General features: G+C 53.0%; 1 protein-coding gene across 3 annotated transcripts in view; it reads left to right on the top strand.

Annotated features, from left to right (window-relative positions):
* AHCYL1 (adenosylhomocysteinase like 1) overlaps positions 1-10966 on the top strand; it is a 42449-nt gene extending 31483 nt beyond the window's left edge. For 2 of the 3 annotated variants that reach the window (XM_029068834.2, XM_029068837.2), the window contains exons 6-17: positions 683-777; positions 1557-1663; positions 2073-2189; positions 2414-2477; positions 4155-4243; positions 4753-4823; positions 5237-5331; positions 5433-5531; positions 5890-5958; positions 6703-6781; positions 7804-7924; positions 8987-10966. In XM_029068834.2, coding sequence (XP_028924667.1) covers positions 683-777; positions 1557-1663; positions 2073-2189; positions 2414-2477; positions 4155-4243; positions 4753-4823; positions 5237-5331; positions 5433-5531; positions 5890-5958; positions 6703-6781; positions 7804-7924; positions 8987-8993 — 1013 coding nt within the window. In that variant the 3' untranslated portion in view covers positions 8994-10966. Of the gene's footprint in view, positions 1-682; positions 778-1556; positions 1664-2072; positions 2190-2413; positions 2478-4154; positions 4244-4752; positions 4824-5236; positions 5332-5432; positions 5532-5889; positions 5959-6702; positions 6782-7803; positions 7929-8986 lie in introns of those variants that run through there. The other variant, XM_029068836.2, reaches the window with a different exon arrangement.
* The last annotated feature ends 3500 nt before the right edge of the window (positions 10967-14466 follow it).

Here is a 14466-nt window from a genome sequence, read left to right as displayed (position 1 = left end):
GCCCTTCCTCAGCAGGACCCCCAAGCCAGGTTTTTGGTCAGCTTTCCGGTGAGGGAGAGGAGCCTGAGGTGTCCCTCAGCTCAGCCGGGGTGAAGTGATGGAGACTGCCAAAGAGTATAGCGGAGAAGGAGGTGAATCTTAGCCCACCTGGCCCCTCTCTCTGGGAAATTCCCAGAAGGACAATCCCTGGAGCTCGTCCCAATTGGTCAGTGGGCCAGCCTGGGATGTTCAGTAGCAAGTTTCTGTGCATTCAGCTTCACGTAGTCCCATGTTCCCACAATATTTTCCAACCAGGCAGGCCCTTTTTGAGGCCCTGTAATACTTCCTCAAGGAACATCTCATCCTCCAAACCATCGGTACCGAATGAAACCCCCAGGCTACAGCACAGGATCCATGTTCTCTCTTCTCCTTAGTTCCTTCTGGATTGGTGCTGGGCCTTTGGTGACCTGCAAGGGGCATATCTTCAGAAGGCCATGAGGCCCCGAGCAAATGGCTCCCTAAGGGACCTCTGGTCAGGAAGGAGAATCCATCAATTAATGGCACTTATTAGGCGCTTACTCTGTATTAAGCACTTGGAAGAGTACACAACACCAGGGATGGTAGACACGATCCCTGCCTTCAAGGAGCTTATGGTCTTAAGAGTCTGGAGAAGAGCTGACGGACTCTACCTTTCTATCTCAAGGTGTGGCAGTGTTTGCTTGGAAGGGAGAATCGGAAGATGATTTCTGGTGGTGCATCGACCGCTGTGTCAGCATGGACGGCTGGCAGGCTAACATGGTAAGAACAACTTCCTTTCCAGCTCTCCAGCCCCGCTGCCCACTAGGGCTTCCTTCCCACCCTCTCCCACAATCTTCCTTTCCTTCCTTCCTCCCCTTCCTGCCGATGGAGTTTCCCTCCTGACTTTTCTCTCCCTCGCCTTTCCCCTTCAGATCATTTCCGCCATTTTGTAGCCGCCTAATTAATGGAAAATTCTGAGGGTTTTCTTTTTCCCGAAGGTGGTGCTGCCTGGCAGGAGCAGACGTCTTCCCTCTTGCCGACGTGGAAGGTGCCTGAGCGTAGGAAGGGTGGGCGTGGCCCGTCAGCGTGCCTTTGGCGGGGGGGACCTAGGAGGAAATGACCTGTCCGGGCTTCTGGCTGCAGATACTCTTTTTTCAGCTGAAGCGCCAGCTTCCTCCCTGTAATGAGAAAATGTGGGAGGTGAACCGAGGTCCAGGGTGATCTCTTACCTAACATTTTCTGGCAGAGCTCTCAAACAGAGCCAGGAGTCTGCATTCCAGTCTTGGAAATCACTCCTAGACCCATTTTTTTGCCACCTGATTAACTTGAATTTACCCCAGCGCTTAGTACAGTGCCTGGCACGTAATCAGCCCGTAACAAACGCCATTAAAAACAAAATGCTGCAGCACGCATCTTCAGTGCATAAGCTTTCTTCTGCTGTAGACCAGCAAAGACCACTGCAAGGTTCACTCGACTGGCATCTGAGGAAATCGGGCTAAAAATTCCTTTTGGCTCTCGCCGAGCTGGAGGCCCAAAGCAGTATTCTGGCTCTTCTGTAGATCCTGGATGATGGGGGAGATTTAACCCACTGGGTTTATAAGAAGTACCCAAATGTGTTTAAGAAGATCCGAGGCATTGTGGAAGAGAGCGTGACTGGCGTGCACAGGTAATGGCTCTGACTACTTACCCAGGCTTCAGATGATGTCAGTCACCTCTCCTGGGGCAGACAGAGTAGGGCAGCCCATAGCAGCTACCCACAGGCCCCTGTTGTGGGAGTTGTGACGTATCCAACTACTCCAGCCTGCTGGGGTGGTCTCCAAGGAGAGGTGGGTGGAATGGAGGAAAACTCAATTCCCAATTAAGTCCTCTCTCTCGGGCTCTTCAGGGTTCAGGGAAATGCCAAATCTTGCGACACTCTTGAAAGATGTGATGGTGCGTCCCTATAAGACAAGGAGTTGGTGTTTTTTACTTAGCTAGATGAGCTATGGGGGTGGTAGACGAGGTGGGGAAGGAAATTGGGCAGTGTTGGCATTTTGCTTGTCAATCACCTGGCTTTTTTTGGACTCTCTTTCTAGACTGTACCAGCTCTCCAAGGCGGGGAAACTGTGTGTCCCAGCCATGAACGTCAATGACTCTGTTACTAAACAGAAGTTTGATAACCTATACTGCTGCCGAGAGTCCATCTTGGATGGGTGAGTAGGAGCGTGAGGATGGCGGCCCTCGGCGGGTGGACCTCAGAGAAGTCATCCGTGCCCCTAGCCACCCTTGTCCTCAAGGACCTAAAAACGTCCTGGTTTTAGCCGAGCACCGCGGGCTCTAATACGGCATTTTCCTTCGGGCCGGGTGGGTCTGGGCACGTAGCTCATCCAGGGGTGTGGACGCGGCCTCCATTCAAGCCCTCGTCTCTTTTCCACAGCCTGAAGAGGACCACTGACGTGATGTTTGGAGGGAAGCAAGTTGTAGTGTGTGGCTATGGGGAGGTAAGCCCGCGAGTTAGAGACAGGGACATTGCTTTGCGGGTTGTCCCCACCTGCCTCCCTCACAGTTGCCATAGCTCTCTTTTCCAGTGTCAGAGCCAGGGCCCGCCACATGTGCAGCAGAGATTCCGGTCTAATAGAGGGGAGTGGCCCAGAGCCTGTCCGGCACTGCCAGTAAAATTTTCACTTCTTTTCTGGGCCAGTGTTTACCTCCCACAGTAGCCAGAGCCTCTACCCCAAGCAAACCCAAATTAGCACAAACTGTCCCCTTGAGCTTTGCTCCAGGCCACGATATTGGCATGGGCCCGGAGGAAATTGACTTCGTTCATTCTCGGTTGAGAATCAGTGGCGTGTGACCTGTTATCCAACTCCTTCTTTTTTAAAATAGTATTTGTAAAGGGCTTACTGTGTGTCAAACTCTGTTCTAAGCACTGGGTTAGGTACAAGTTAATTACGATGGATCCAGTTGTTAACTCACATGGGGCTCACAGTCTAGGAAAGAGAACAGGTATTGAATCCCCATTTTAGAGTTGTGGAAACCGAGGCACAGAAATAAAGTGAATCCTCGAGGTCACACAGCAAGCCGTTGGCGGAGCCGAGATTAGAACCCAGGTCCTCTGACTCCCAGGCTCGTGCACTCTTTCCACTAGGCCATGCTGCTTCTCATAATTTCTTCATCTTCAGGGGAATTATTCCTGGCACTGGTCTCGAGCAGCTCTTGAACGGTAGCCCAGCCTCATTTCCCTAATTCCACTCTAAAGTGCCAGTGGTGCCCACCTATATTTTGGCCAGCGAGTTTGAAATGAGCAGAAGAAGGTGAAGAGTACCGGCTCTCCAACTCAGAGAGCTCATCTTATCTGGAATACTGGCTACACATCCAGTGGGCACAGAGGAACCCAAAGCCAGCCACCTGCCTTCCAGAGCAGAGTGTTAGCCTGGGCCCCTACCAGGGGTGGGTTGGCAGATGACTGGGCCCGGGAAGGATCTGGAAGAGAGGGGTGGGCGCTAGACCAGAGGGGCCGGCTTACCAGACAGCCAACGGTCTGTCCTGCGCACACACTCTGTATGGGGCCCTCTACCAGCCACTGTGGAGAGACCAAAGAAGATGACGGTCCCTGCCATTAGCTTAGTCTGATTGAAGATCCAGGAGAGACCCAAATGTAATTTATACACCCGAGGACCAGGTGACTACTGTGTTAGTTCACGAGACTGGTGGTTGGGGAACTGGGTCTGGGAAGACTGAGTGATTGGAAGCTGCTGTTGGTTTCAGTCCCCCCGGGTCACGGTCCCCCCCGTGTGCCTGCCTGAGTTCCCATCTGGTGACCGTCTAGGCCCGGAACCGCCTTATTGTCGTAGGCACAGCTGTCCGGCCCCGAGGGCTCGGCTGGCACACCTCTGCTTCCGGCCGGCCGTGCTGCCGCTTCCGCTTCTGCCCCTTGGGCTGAGATGAGGCTGAGCCCTGTCTGTCCTCAGGAGCAGGGTCTTTTCTGAGGGAGGGAGGGAAGGAGGGAGTTAGGCCCTCCCTCCTAAGCATGACAGGCCTCTGGCAGCCCACCCGCACACTCTTTCCCTCTCTCCCCGCCCCACATCTCTCTCTTCCATGCCTCTCTCCCTGTCTCGCTATCTCTGTCCTCTCTCTCTGTTGCTCTGTGTGTCTCTCCTTTCTCTCCTGCTCTGTAGGTGGGAAAGGGTTGCTGTGCGGCTCTGAAGGCTCTAGGAGCGATAGTGTATATCACGGAGATCGACCCCATCTGTGCTCTCCAGGCCTGGTAAGGAGCAGGGTGGTCCATGGTCCTGGGGACTCCTTATGAGCTCTCCTCTCTTTCTGGAGCAACTGCTGAGTGCTCTCTGTTGGGTCTCCAGCCTGTGAGGGAGATGGAAGCCGAGGTGCAGCCTACTGCCTAGGGAATAATCTGGGCCTCCTTCTCCTCCCCTGTAACAATTCCAGAGCTCTTGGCTGGCCCAGGGCAGATGGGGGCTGACGGCCCCCCCCCGAATCCACAGTGATGGCTGTCCCAGGACAGTGGTGACCCCCTCTTTTAACCTCAATAGTTAGAGGCTTGGGGCTCCTGGGGTGGTTGTTCAGTCGATCTGCCCAACTGGTCACAGGCCAGACTGCTCCACAGAATGATGTGGGGAGGGCCCTAGGCCTGGCTCTCAGGATGTGATTGGATCTCCAGGATCTCTGCAGCTGGCATTTATCCCCTTGCCTCCCCTCTTGGCTTGCCCAGACGGGCTGCCCACCAGGTCCTCACAAGCCTCTCTCCTCTTCCTCCAGCATGGATGGGTTCCGGGTGGTGAAACTAAATGAAGTCATCCGGCAAGTGGACGTGGTTATAACCTGCACAGGTAGATTCCCAAGGGGCCCGGGCTGGGTGGGAGTCTGATTTTCCCCCAAGGACAAAGAGGGACGTGAGGCTGAATCCTGGAAAGCCCCTGTGGGAGGTGCTTACTGCTCTCCTGACCAGCTGGGCCCTGAGTTCAGCTTGAAAGCTGAGGGGAGGCACATCAAGACCCTGCCTGTGGCTCCAGGATCAAAGCATCTCTCCCAGGGCCCTTCAGCCCTGCCCGCTTCCTTGCCCAGCTCAGCTCTGTAGCCCACTCCGGATTGCTCGTTCACTCTCCCTTCTCCACCTCCCACCCTGACTCATCCCTCCCCTTCGCTTCCTGGGCCAGCCACTGGCACTAGGTGGCTACCTCCGCCAACTCTGACTGAGCCCAGAAGCCCCCTCCGTCCTCAGCCTCTGTCCCCTTCCCGCCAGGTAACAAGAATGTGGTGACCCGGGAGCACTTGGACCGCATGAAGAACAGCTGTATCGTGTGCAACATGGGCCACTCCAACACGGAGATTGATGTGGTGAGGAGGGTGCCCGTCCTCGGGAGCTGGGCCCCCTTCATGCCACCGCCTCCCCCCACCCCTCCATGCCAGACCAGCTGACCCCGTCCTGTCCCTTGCAGACCAGCCTCCGCACCCCTGAACTGACGTGGGAGCGAGTGCGCTCACAGGTGGACCACGTCATCTGGCCTGACGGCAAGCGCGTCGTTCTACTGGCTGAGGTCTGTCTCCGGGGGAGGGGAGTTGGTCCGGAGGGCCGGAAGAGGGAGGAGACTGAAGGCGGGGTTGGGTCGGGGGGTACCTTGGGTTGAAGGGGTGCTCTGGACTCCTGTGCTCACCGAGATAGCCGTGGGCTCTGACCCCCGAGAGAGAGAGAGTGTGTGTATGTGTGGGTGTGTGTATGTGTGTGCACGTGCACATGGGGTAGGGGGTCTGGGAAAAAGTTTCCCTTTGTCTACCCCAGCCGGCCCAGACCTCATCTGGCTCTGGTGGTCCCGGTGGAAAAGGTGGTGTTTGGGCGGAGCTCTGGAAAATAAGAGCCATCCTGACCCCCTTTCCACCTTCCCACCGCCTCTTCAGGGTCGCCTTCTCAATCTGAGCTGCTCGACGGTCCCTACCTTTGTCCTGTCCATCACAGCCACCACTCAGGTATGAGCCTGGGGGCCTGGCGGCCGCCCCTCCCTCCTCCCCTCCCTCCCACTGGCACTGGCTTTCTTGATTCCTGGGGTTATTAGCAAGGGGCTTAGGCTGGCAAGCCTGGAAGAGAGCCTGGAAGGGAGGGGCAAAGGCAGGAGCAGGGTCCCAGCAATCCTGGTTGCTTTGAGTCGGTTCTTTCTGGGGAAGCTCCGGCCTTCTGGAAGCACACTGATGCCTGTCTATTTGTTTTGTTGTCTGTCTCCCCCTTCTAGACTGTGAGCCCGTTGTTGGGTAGGGATTGTCTCTATCTGTTGCCAAATTGTACTTTCCAAGCGCTTAGTACAGTGCTCTGCACACAGTAAGCGCTCAGTAAATATGATCGAATTGAATGAATGAACATCTGGGAGCAGGCAGATTCCTCTTAGGAGTTGGGACTTGTGAAACAGGAATTTGTGGAGCTTCCGGCGGGAATCCCCAGTCCCCCTTTCTTTTCTCCCCCCCGACTCCTACTTTCACGTTCCCCGGAGAGCCAGGGACCCTGAAGTGGAACTTCCGGCCCCAGATCGCCGAGAAGATTGTTCCACTCTTCCATAGAGGAGCAACCATGGACTGGGGAAATTGGGGTTTAAGGCCCATTTGGGCTGGTGCTGGCCTCAGCCCAGGGTGTGATCTGATTCTGCGGCACCTTCCCCAGCTCCTTGTAAGTAGCCCAGAGCGATGTAGTTTTATTCTGTCCGTCTTTCTCCCACCCCCCAGGCTTTGGCGCTGATAGAACTCTACAACGCCCCAGACGGCCGCTACAAGCAGGATGTGTACTTGCTGCCTAAGAAGATGGGTGAGCGAAAAGTAACAGGGAGCTGCCCCTTCCTCTCAAAACATTCAGGAGAAAGGCTCTCCCACTAGATCTCCTATGTAGTTGGGGAGGTCAAGTACTCAGTGGCCCGGGGTTCACCTCAGACAATCACTGTTATTTATTGAGCGCTTACTATGTGCAAAGCACTGTACTAAGTGCTTGGGAGAGTAGCAGAGTGCCACAGAATTGGTAGACAAGCTCCCTGCCCACAACAAGCTTACAGCCTAGGCAGGGAGACAGACATGACTATAAATAAATAATTTGTACATTAAGTGCTCTAGGGCTGTAGGTGAGGTTCATCCAAATGCTTAAGGTCACAGATCCAAGGACAACCAGAGCCCGGGGGGGCCAACCGTTGCTGAAGACACCTCCCCTCCACCCCTTTCCGTTCCCGCTTTGCTGCTCTGCCTGGTGACTGGCCCCTGGCCCCGAGCAAGAAAAGATTAGGAGGTTCTGGGGTGGATGGGAGAAGACAAATGCCAGGAGCAAGGATCGCTCTTGAGGAGAAGTCAAAGTGGCCTCCAGGACCCTTAGCTTCACCTTCCCAGAGCTCACCAGGTTTTGGTCCCAGTTCTCTCCTCAAGAGTCCCAGACCTGAAGCCACCTCATCTGTCTCTGAGTGTGGCTATCTGCGGTTCCCCTGAAATAGGCCGGCCGGGTGCTCCTCCACCCCAGGAAATGGATCGTTGTGTGGTCGTGCAGCTGGCGGAGTTTAATGGACTGGCCGGTCTGGTGGTGAAGACCACAGCCGGTGATGAGCCCCCACGGGGCCTGAGGCACCCACCAAACTCATCTTACGACCTTGATGTGGAGAACTGGGCCCCAGAAAAGGTGCCGGTGGTTAGCTGGAGCCTTTAGCTGCTGGTGTCTTCTCTTCTGCCCTTTGAAGGACTAAGCAAGCCCTCGAGCCACGGGTCTTCCAGGTTCGGGATGGGCGGGGGTGTTGGCTTTGCAGCTGGAAGCTACGGCCCAAAGCAACCGGCTTGGCCCTCTGCTCTTCTCAGATGAATACGTGGCCAGCTTACACCTGCCTTCTTTCGATGCCCACCTGACTGAGCTGACAGACGACCAAGCTAAATACCTGGGACTCAATAAGAACGGGCCCTTCAAGCCCAATTATTACAGGTAAGTTGGAGGGGAGCTTGGCCAAAGGACAGGGAAGCTCCCTTCTGTCTCTGAAAGGGGAGCGTGGAGCCCAGGATTGGCAAACTCCCGTCACCGGGACATGGAACTCCCTTGGTTAGTGGAAAGACCACTGGACTGGAAGTCGGTAGGCACAGATTCCAATCTGGTGACATTGGGCAAGACACATAACTGCTCCGAACCTCAATTTCCTCATCTGTATAATGGGGATTAGACCTCTCTCCCCGACTCTTAGAATGGGAACCCTGAAAGAGTTTGAGTCTGCACTCTCCCTTATTACCTGTATCTCCCTCAATGCTTAGCACAGTGATTGGGCACCTATGGAGTGTTTACCACGATAATCTTGGGTGGAGCAGGTAAGAGCACAGCCAGGAAGGGGTATGGTCCGAACAGGGACAGATTCTGACCAGGGCAGAAGCAGATGAATATGGTACGGAATTGCCCGGTTAGAGAAGGCTGCCAGAGCGGGGATGGGAATATGGGGAGGTGACTGTGAGGGAGTTCGGCATCAACCGCTCAAGGGGAACCAGGTTCCCATCTCCCAGAATCCTCTACCAGACTATTGGGACGGAGAATCCGATCCATCCACCTCTTCTCATGACCCTGCCCGTTTTCTCTCCCGCTCACCTCACCTGCTCTCGACCCCTTGCAGACGCTCTCCCTCCTGCCTAAAACTCCCTCCCCCTAACCATCTGACAGCCCAGCACCCTCCCCATCTTCGAAGTCCTGCTGAAGTCATATCTTCTGCAGGAAGCCTTCCCCAAAGAAGCTGTCATCGTCCACCCCCCACCAACCCTATTTTCCCTCCCTGCTGCCTCACCTCTGCACTTAGTCCCACCCTTTAAGCACGTAGGTACACATCCTTATACTCACATGCTTCCCTAACCTGAAATTTATTTTAATGTCTGCCTCCTCTAACCAGACTATAGGCTCCTTGAGGGTAGGAATCGAGTCTGCCGTCTGTATTGTAGTCTCTCCCAGTACCGTGCACTCATTAAGCACTCCATAAATAGCACCGATTGACTGATTCTCATTGATTTACAGGTACTGACGGGCCACAGTCCATGGGACCGGAACTGTACCCGACACCTTTAGAAGAGAAATTTTTTTAAAAAAATGACAACAGCTTTTATTTTCATTCTACCTACCATTTTGCTCCTTCCCTCTCCGGTTTCTCTGTCGTTGTGATTTCCCCTCCGCCCCACCCTTCCTCATGTCTTTGTCTAAGCTCTTCAGACCACAGAGGGACTCTGCTTTTCTGGTGTACAGGTGAACCTTGAGGGTTCAACCGGGCCTCTCATCCAACTCACTTGAAAAGGCGTGAAGCCCCATCCCCGCGTCCCCACTCGCAGGGTTGATTCTTTCCTGCGGTTCTCTTCACCCTCTCCAAGGGACCTTAGTCTTAACCGGGTGGTACCTTCTACTGGGGAACGCTGAGGTACTCCCTCTTAAAGGGGAACAATCTGCAATTTCTCAAATTGCCTTAAAAGCTGCTGCTGAATCAGTGTTCCCTAATTTGTGCTGGAGGAGACGGCCGCACCCCTCCCGCCGGGAAGGGCAGGACCCGGGGCATCTGGGGCACTTTCCCCTTGAAGCCCCAAGCCCTGCTTCCTGCGTCAGGTGGTTCCATGGCCGGCTGCGAGAAGGACCCCTCCCCCGAGCATCGGCCATTGCAAGCCTCACCCCGCCTGAGTTCAAACGTGCAACCTTTCATTTTCCTGTAGCTTCTCATCAAACTGCACCTTACCCAGTTGGACATTTGGGGCCTCCTCCCCACTTTGTTCTGTTGTAAAAAAAAAAAAAAAAAAAAAATTTTTTTTTAAAGGAAAACTTTTAGCGTTAACACTGTGGAACTGTTGGGGTGGTTGCTGTTGGTTTCTCTTTTCCCTCCTTTGCTCATCTGGGGCGAGGGTTCGGAATTGGTGTGACAGGATGCTCGGGTCCGGAGAGACCCATGGAGATGTGGCCCACTTTGTTTCTAGCTCTGTAACTTAGAGAATCCAGGAGTTGGGGCTAAAGCAGCTTAAGCGGTCAGATCCACCAGCTTCTCATGGGGGTCGAAGGTGAATTTCCCAACCTGTCGCTGGGTTAGATGTTGAGCTCAATTTTTGGGATTTTCCTCAAAGAGCAAACCACTGCCTGGCCAGCTGTCCCTTTGTTCCCAAAAGTTCCAGCAGTGGGTAAGGAGGAAAGAGCAGCCAGGCCCCTGGGCTTCAGTGTGGGTTCCAGGTTCGGGTCACCCCAACTCTAGAGGCAGCAGCAGGGCTGTGGCCTCACTGGGGCGGGGCAGAGAAACTTCTGCTAGCTTCCCACGCACCCTGTTTGGTCAGGAGAGCTTGGTGCTCAGGAGTGCAAGGGACACTTGCTCAGGATCTCAAACCCTTCTTTCGACTCATTGTGGGTTTGCCCAAGAGTTAGTGGTGGAAGGCAGAGTTCCCTCTCTGAACTAGCCTCCCCCTCTCCCCGATCCCCCACCCTGGGCAGAGAGATTCATCCGGACCACACAAAAGGGAGGCTTCCAGCCTGCTTCTTCATGCCTAGCAGGTACTTCCCGCCTAGGTTCTTGCCCTCCAGCATCTCTACCATCAGGCCCATCCTCTCACCTCTCCCTCTTGGACAGTGGCCCCTGTTACCTCCGGAGCTGCGAGCGGGTCGGCTCCCATTGTCCGAGGTGGCCCGGTGGGCACCCACCTAGCCGATCAGAATATCCCGTCCACTGGCGGGGTGAGGACAGCCCCTCCGCGGGGTCTGGTTCTTCCAGAAGGCCAAGGTCCACACTCCTACCAGGGCCCCCTCGCCCCTCCGTTCCTGTATCTGTTACTGTGTCACTAGGTAGAAGCTCCATCTCCCTAAAGCCATGTAACCGAGATGACTGTGGAATGAGATCTTACAGCGGAGGGAGCATGTTAAGAGCAACCTGGATGGAATAGGTTTATTTTGTATATGAATGATTTTTAATGAATGCAATATTAATCCTCGCAGATGAGCAATAATCATTAAAGTCGATTAAAATGATGAGAAAACCTTGCGCCTCTCTGGGTCGTTCTGGGCCGATCAGTGGGTGCGTTACTTGACGGGGCCCTTGGGGTCCTCGCCGTCCCGAAACCCGGGAATCCCTAGCTGCAGGAAGGGTGGGAGCGGCAACAGCTGTGTTGGGGCCATTTCCACCCTGGGCTTCCCCCGTGGAGCGGGACCAGTAGTTGGAGCGAGCTGTGGTTACCTTGGCACTGACCGCCGTCTCCCCGTGGCCTTTAAGTTGCTGTTGGAGTTTGTTAGATCAGAGTTGGGTTCTCCCTTGCAGATCCTAAACCCAGGCCCAGACAAAATACTACCCTCGGCACCCCCTCCTCAGTGGAAAAAGCACGGGCTTTGGAGTCAGAGGTCATGGGTTCGAATCACGACTCTGCCACTTAGCTGTGTGACTGTGGGCAAGTCACTTAACTTCTCTGTGCCTGTTACCTCATCTGTAAAATGGGGATTAAGACTGTGAGCCCCACGTGGGACAACCTGATTCCCCTTTGTCTACCCCAGCGCTTAGAACAGTGCTCTGCACATAGTAAGCGCTTAACAAATACCAACATTATTATTATTATTATGATAGTGCCATCAGTGGGCAAAGATAGTAGTTCTTCAGGAGGCCTCTGTCCAGAAAACTCCCGGTCCCGTCTTCTACAGCACAGGGGTCGAGCCCTTGTGGATCATGTCGCTGCTGGGAATGAAACTGGGTGGAAGAAGCAGCATGATGCAATGGATAGAGAACGGGCCTGGGAGTCAGAAGGTCATACCAGCTCTGCCGCTTGTCAGCTGTGTGACCTTGGGCAAGTCACTTAACTTCTCTCAGCCTCAGTTACCTCATCTGTAAAATGGGGATTGAGACTGAGAGTCCCACTTGGGGCGGGGACTGTCTGGCCCGATTTGCTTGTATCCACCCCAGCGCTTAGTTCAGTGCTTCGCACCTGATAAGTGCTTAACAAATACCATAATTATTATTATTACTCTCTTGCCGCCGCTTCTGACTTTATGGGAAGCAGCATGGCTCAGTGGAAAAAGCCCGGGCTTGGGAGTCAGAGGTCATGGGTTTCAATCACGGCTCTGCCACTTGTCAGCTGTGTGACTGTGGGCAAGTCACTTAACTTCTCTGTGCCTCGGTTACCTCATCTGTAAAATGGGGATTAAGACTGTGAGCCTCACGTGGGACAATCTGATTACCCTGTATCTACCCCAGCGCTTGAATAGTGTTCTGCATATAGTAAGCGCTTAACAAATACCAACATTATTATTATTATTTTACATTAAGATGCCCAGGGATAACCTCGGGCTCCTAATGCCCTCTGTTCTTTAGAGACTAGGTCAGGACTCTTGGTGAACCTGGTGGTTTGATGAACGTCCAGAAGGCTCAGGAAGCAGCTAGGGTTCAGCTAAGTCGGTCCTGACCCCTAGGTTCTGGTGGCTGTTGTTTGGAGGGATGCCCTCTCCCCCTGGCACCACAGCCAATCTCCATATTACTTAGGATCTACAAAAGTGTGGATTCCCCAGGCATGAACATGTGGTTAGCAGAAAGAGCACGGGCTTGGGAATCAGAGGTCATGGGTTCTAATCTTGGCTCCGCTGCTTGTCAGCTGTGTGACCTTGGGCAAGTCACTTATCTTCTCTCGTCCTCAGTTACCTCATCTGTAAAATGGGGATGGAGACTGTGAGCCCTACGTGGAACAACCTGATTACCTTGTATCTACCCCAGCACTTAGAACAGTGCTTGGCACATAGTAAGCGCTTATCAAATACCAACGTTATTATTTACTTAGGGTCTGGTGCCAGGAGTAGTTGTACAAGTTTGTCACCCACACTCCCATAGGTGAATCTCACCGTCAGCAGTGTCTTCAAGTACAAAGAACAACTCTTTATATAAGTAGGGAAGCAGCGAGGATTAGTGGAAAGAACCCGGGCCTGGGAGTCAGAGGGCTTGGATTCTAATCCTGACTCTCTCACTTGTCTGCTATGTGATCTTGGGTAAGTCACGTAATTACTCTGGGCCAGTTACCTCATCTGTAAAATGGGGATTAAGACTGAGCCTCATGTGGGACAGGGACTGTCCTACTCGATCCGCTCCAAGTGCTTAGTACTGTGCCTGGCACATAGTAAGCCCTTAAATACCACAATTATTGTTATTGTTCCTTCGTCTGTAAAATGGGGATTAAATCCTACTCCTGCCTACTTAGACTGTGAGCTCCATGTGGGACAGGAACTGTGTCCAAATGATTAACTCGTATCTGCCGTAGAGCTAACATTAAAGTATGCAATGAAGGATGGGGCCAAACAAACTGAAATCCCCACTCTCTAAAGCCACATGTATGGACACCCTATTACAGAGGAAAGTTAGGTAGGGAGCTCTAAGGTTAATTGAGTGTCATTTCAAAACCAGCAGGTCAACTGGCCTTGCTTTTGTATGCAGTATGAATGAAATTAATTCAGGATGGCAAGTGTTCTCCTGCTCCCTACTCCTTTCCCTGGCCTTGTCCCCCGTGGCTCAGTGGAAAGAACATGAGCTTGGGAGTCAGAGATGATGGGTTCAAATCTCGACTCAGCCGCTTGTCAGCTGTGAGACTTTGGGCAGGTCACTTAACTTCTCTGTGCCTCAGTTACCTCATCCGTAAATTGAGGGTTAAGACCGGGAGCCCAATGTGGGACAGGGACTAGGTCCAACCCTATTATCTAGCATCTACCCCAGTGCTTAGTACAGTGCCTGGAATGTAGTAAGTGCTTAAATACCACAATGATCATTATTATATATAATATGTATGATGCAATAATATATGTCTATGTTATAGTATGCACTGTTCTAATATTAATCTAATAGACTATTGCATATATAACATTATTATATGTAACATTATAAGTAATAATAATTTTGAAAAAAACTAGTGATTAATGCTAGGAAAAGTCTAAGGAAAACGTGGAAGGGCAGACCAGCAGCTTGATGGATGGAGACTAACAACGGTAACGGAAGAACCATTCATTCATTCATTCATTCATTCAATTTTCTTTATTGAGCACTTACTATGTGCACAGCACTGTACTAAGTGCTTGGAGTGTACAATTCGTCAACAGAGAGAGACAATCCCTGCCCAACAATGGGCTCACAGTCTCAAAGGGGGGAGACAGACAACAAAACAAAACAACTAGTCAGGCATCAATACCATCAAGATCAATTGAATCATTAATTAGAGTAATAAATAATATATACAAATATGCAGGAGTGTTGTGGGGAGGGGAAGGGGGAAGAGCAGAGGGAGGGAGTGAGTAGGGGGAATGGGGGGAGGGGCAGAGGGAAAGGGAGGGCTCAGTCTGGGAAGGCCTCCTGGAGGAGGTGAGCTCTCAGTAGGGCTTTGAAGAGGGGAAGAGAGTTAGTTTGGCGGATGTGAGGAGGGAGGGCATTCCGGGCCAGAGGTAGGACGTGGGCCAGGGGTTGACAACGGGACAGGCAAGAACGAGGACCAGTGAGGAGGGGAGCAGAGTGTGCTGGCTGG

Source organism: Ornithorhynchus anatinus, chromosome 7, assembly GCF_004115215.2.
Source record: "Ornithorhynchus anatinus isolate Pmale09 chromosome 7, mOrnAna1.pri.v4, whole genome shotgun sequence".
Taxonomy (NCBI): Eukaryota; Metazoa; Chordata; class Mammalia; order Monotremata; family Ornithorhynchidae; genus Ornithorhynchus; species Ornithorhynchus anatinus.
This window is presented reverse-complemented; position numbering and strand designations above follow the sequence as displayed.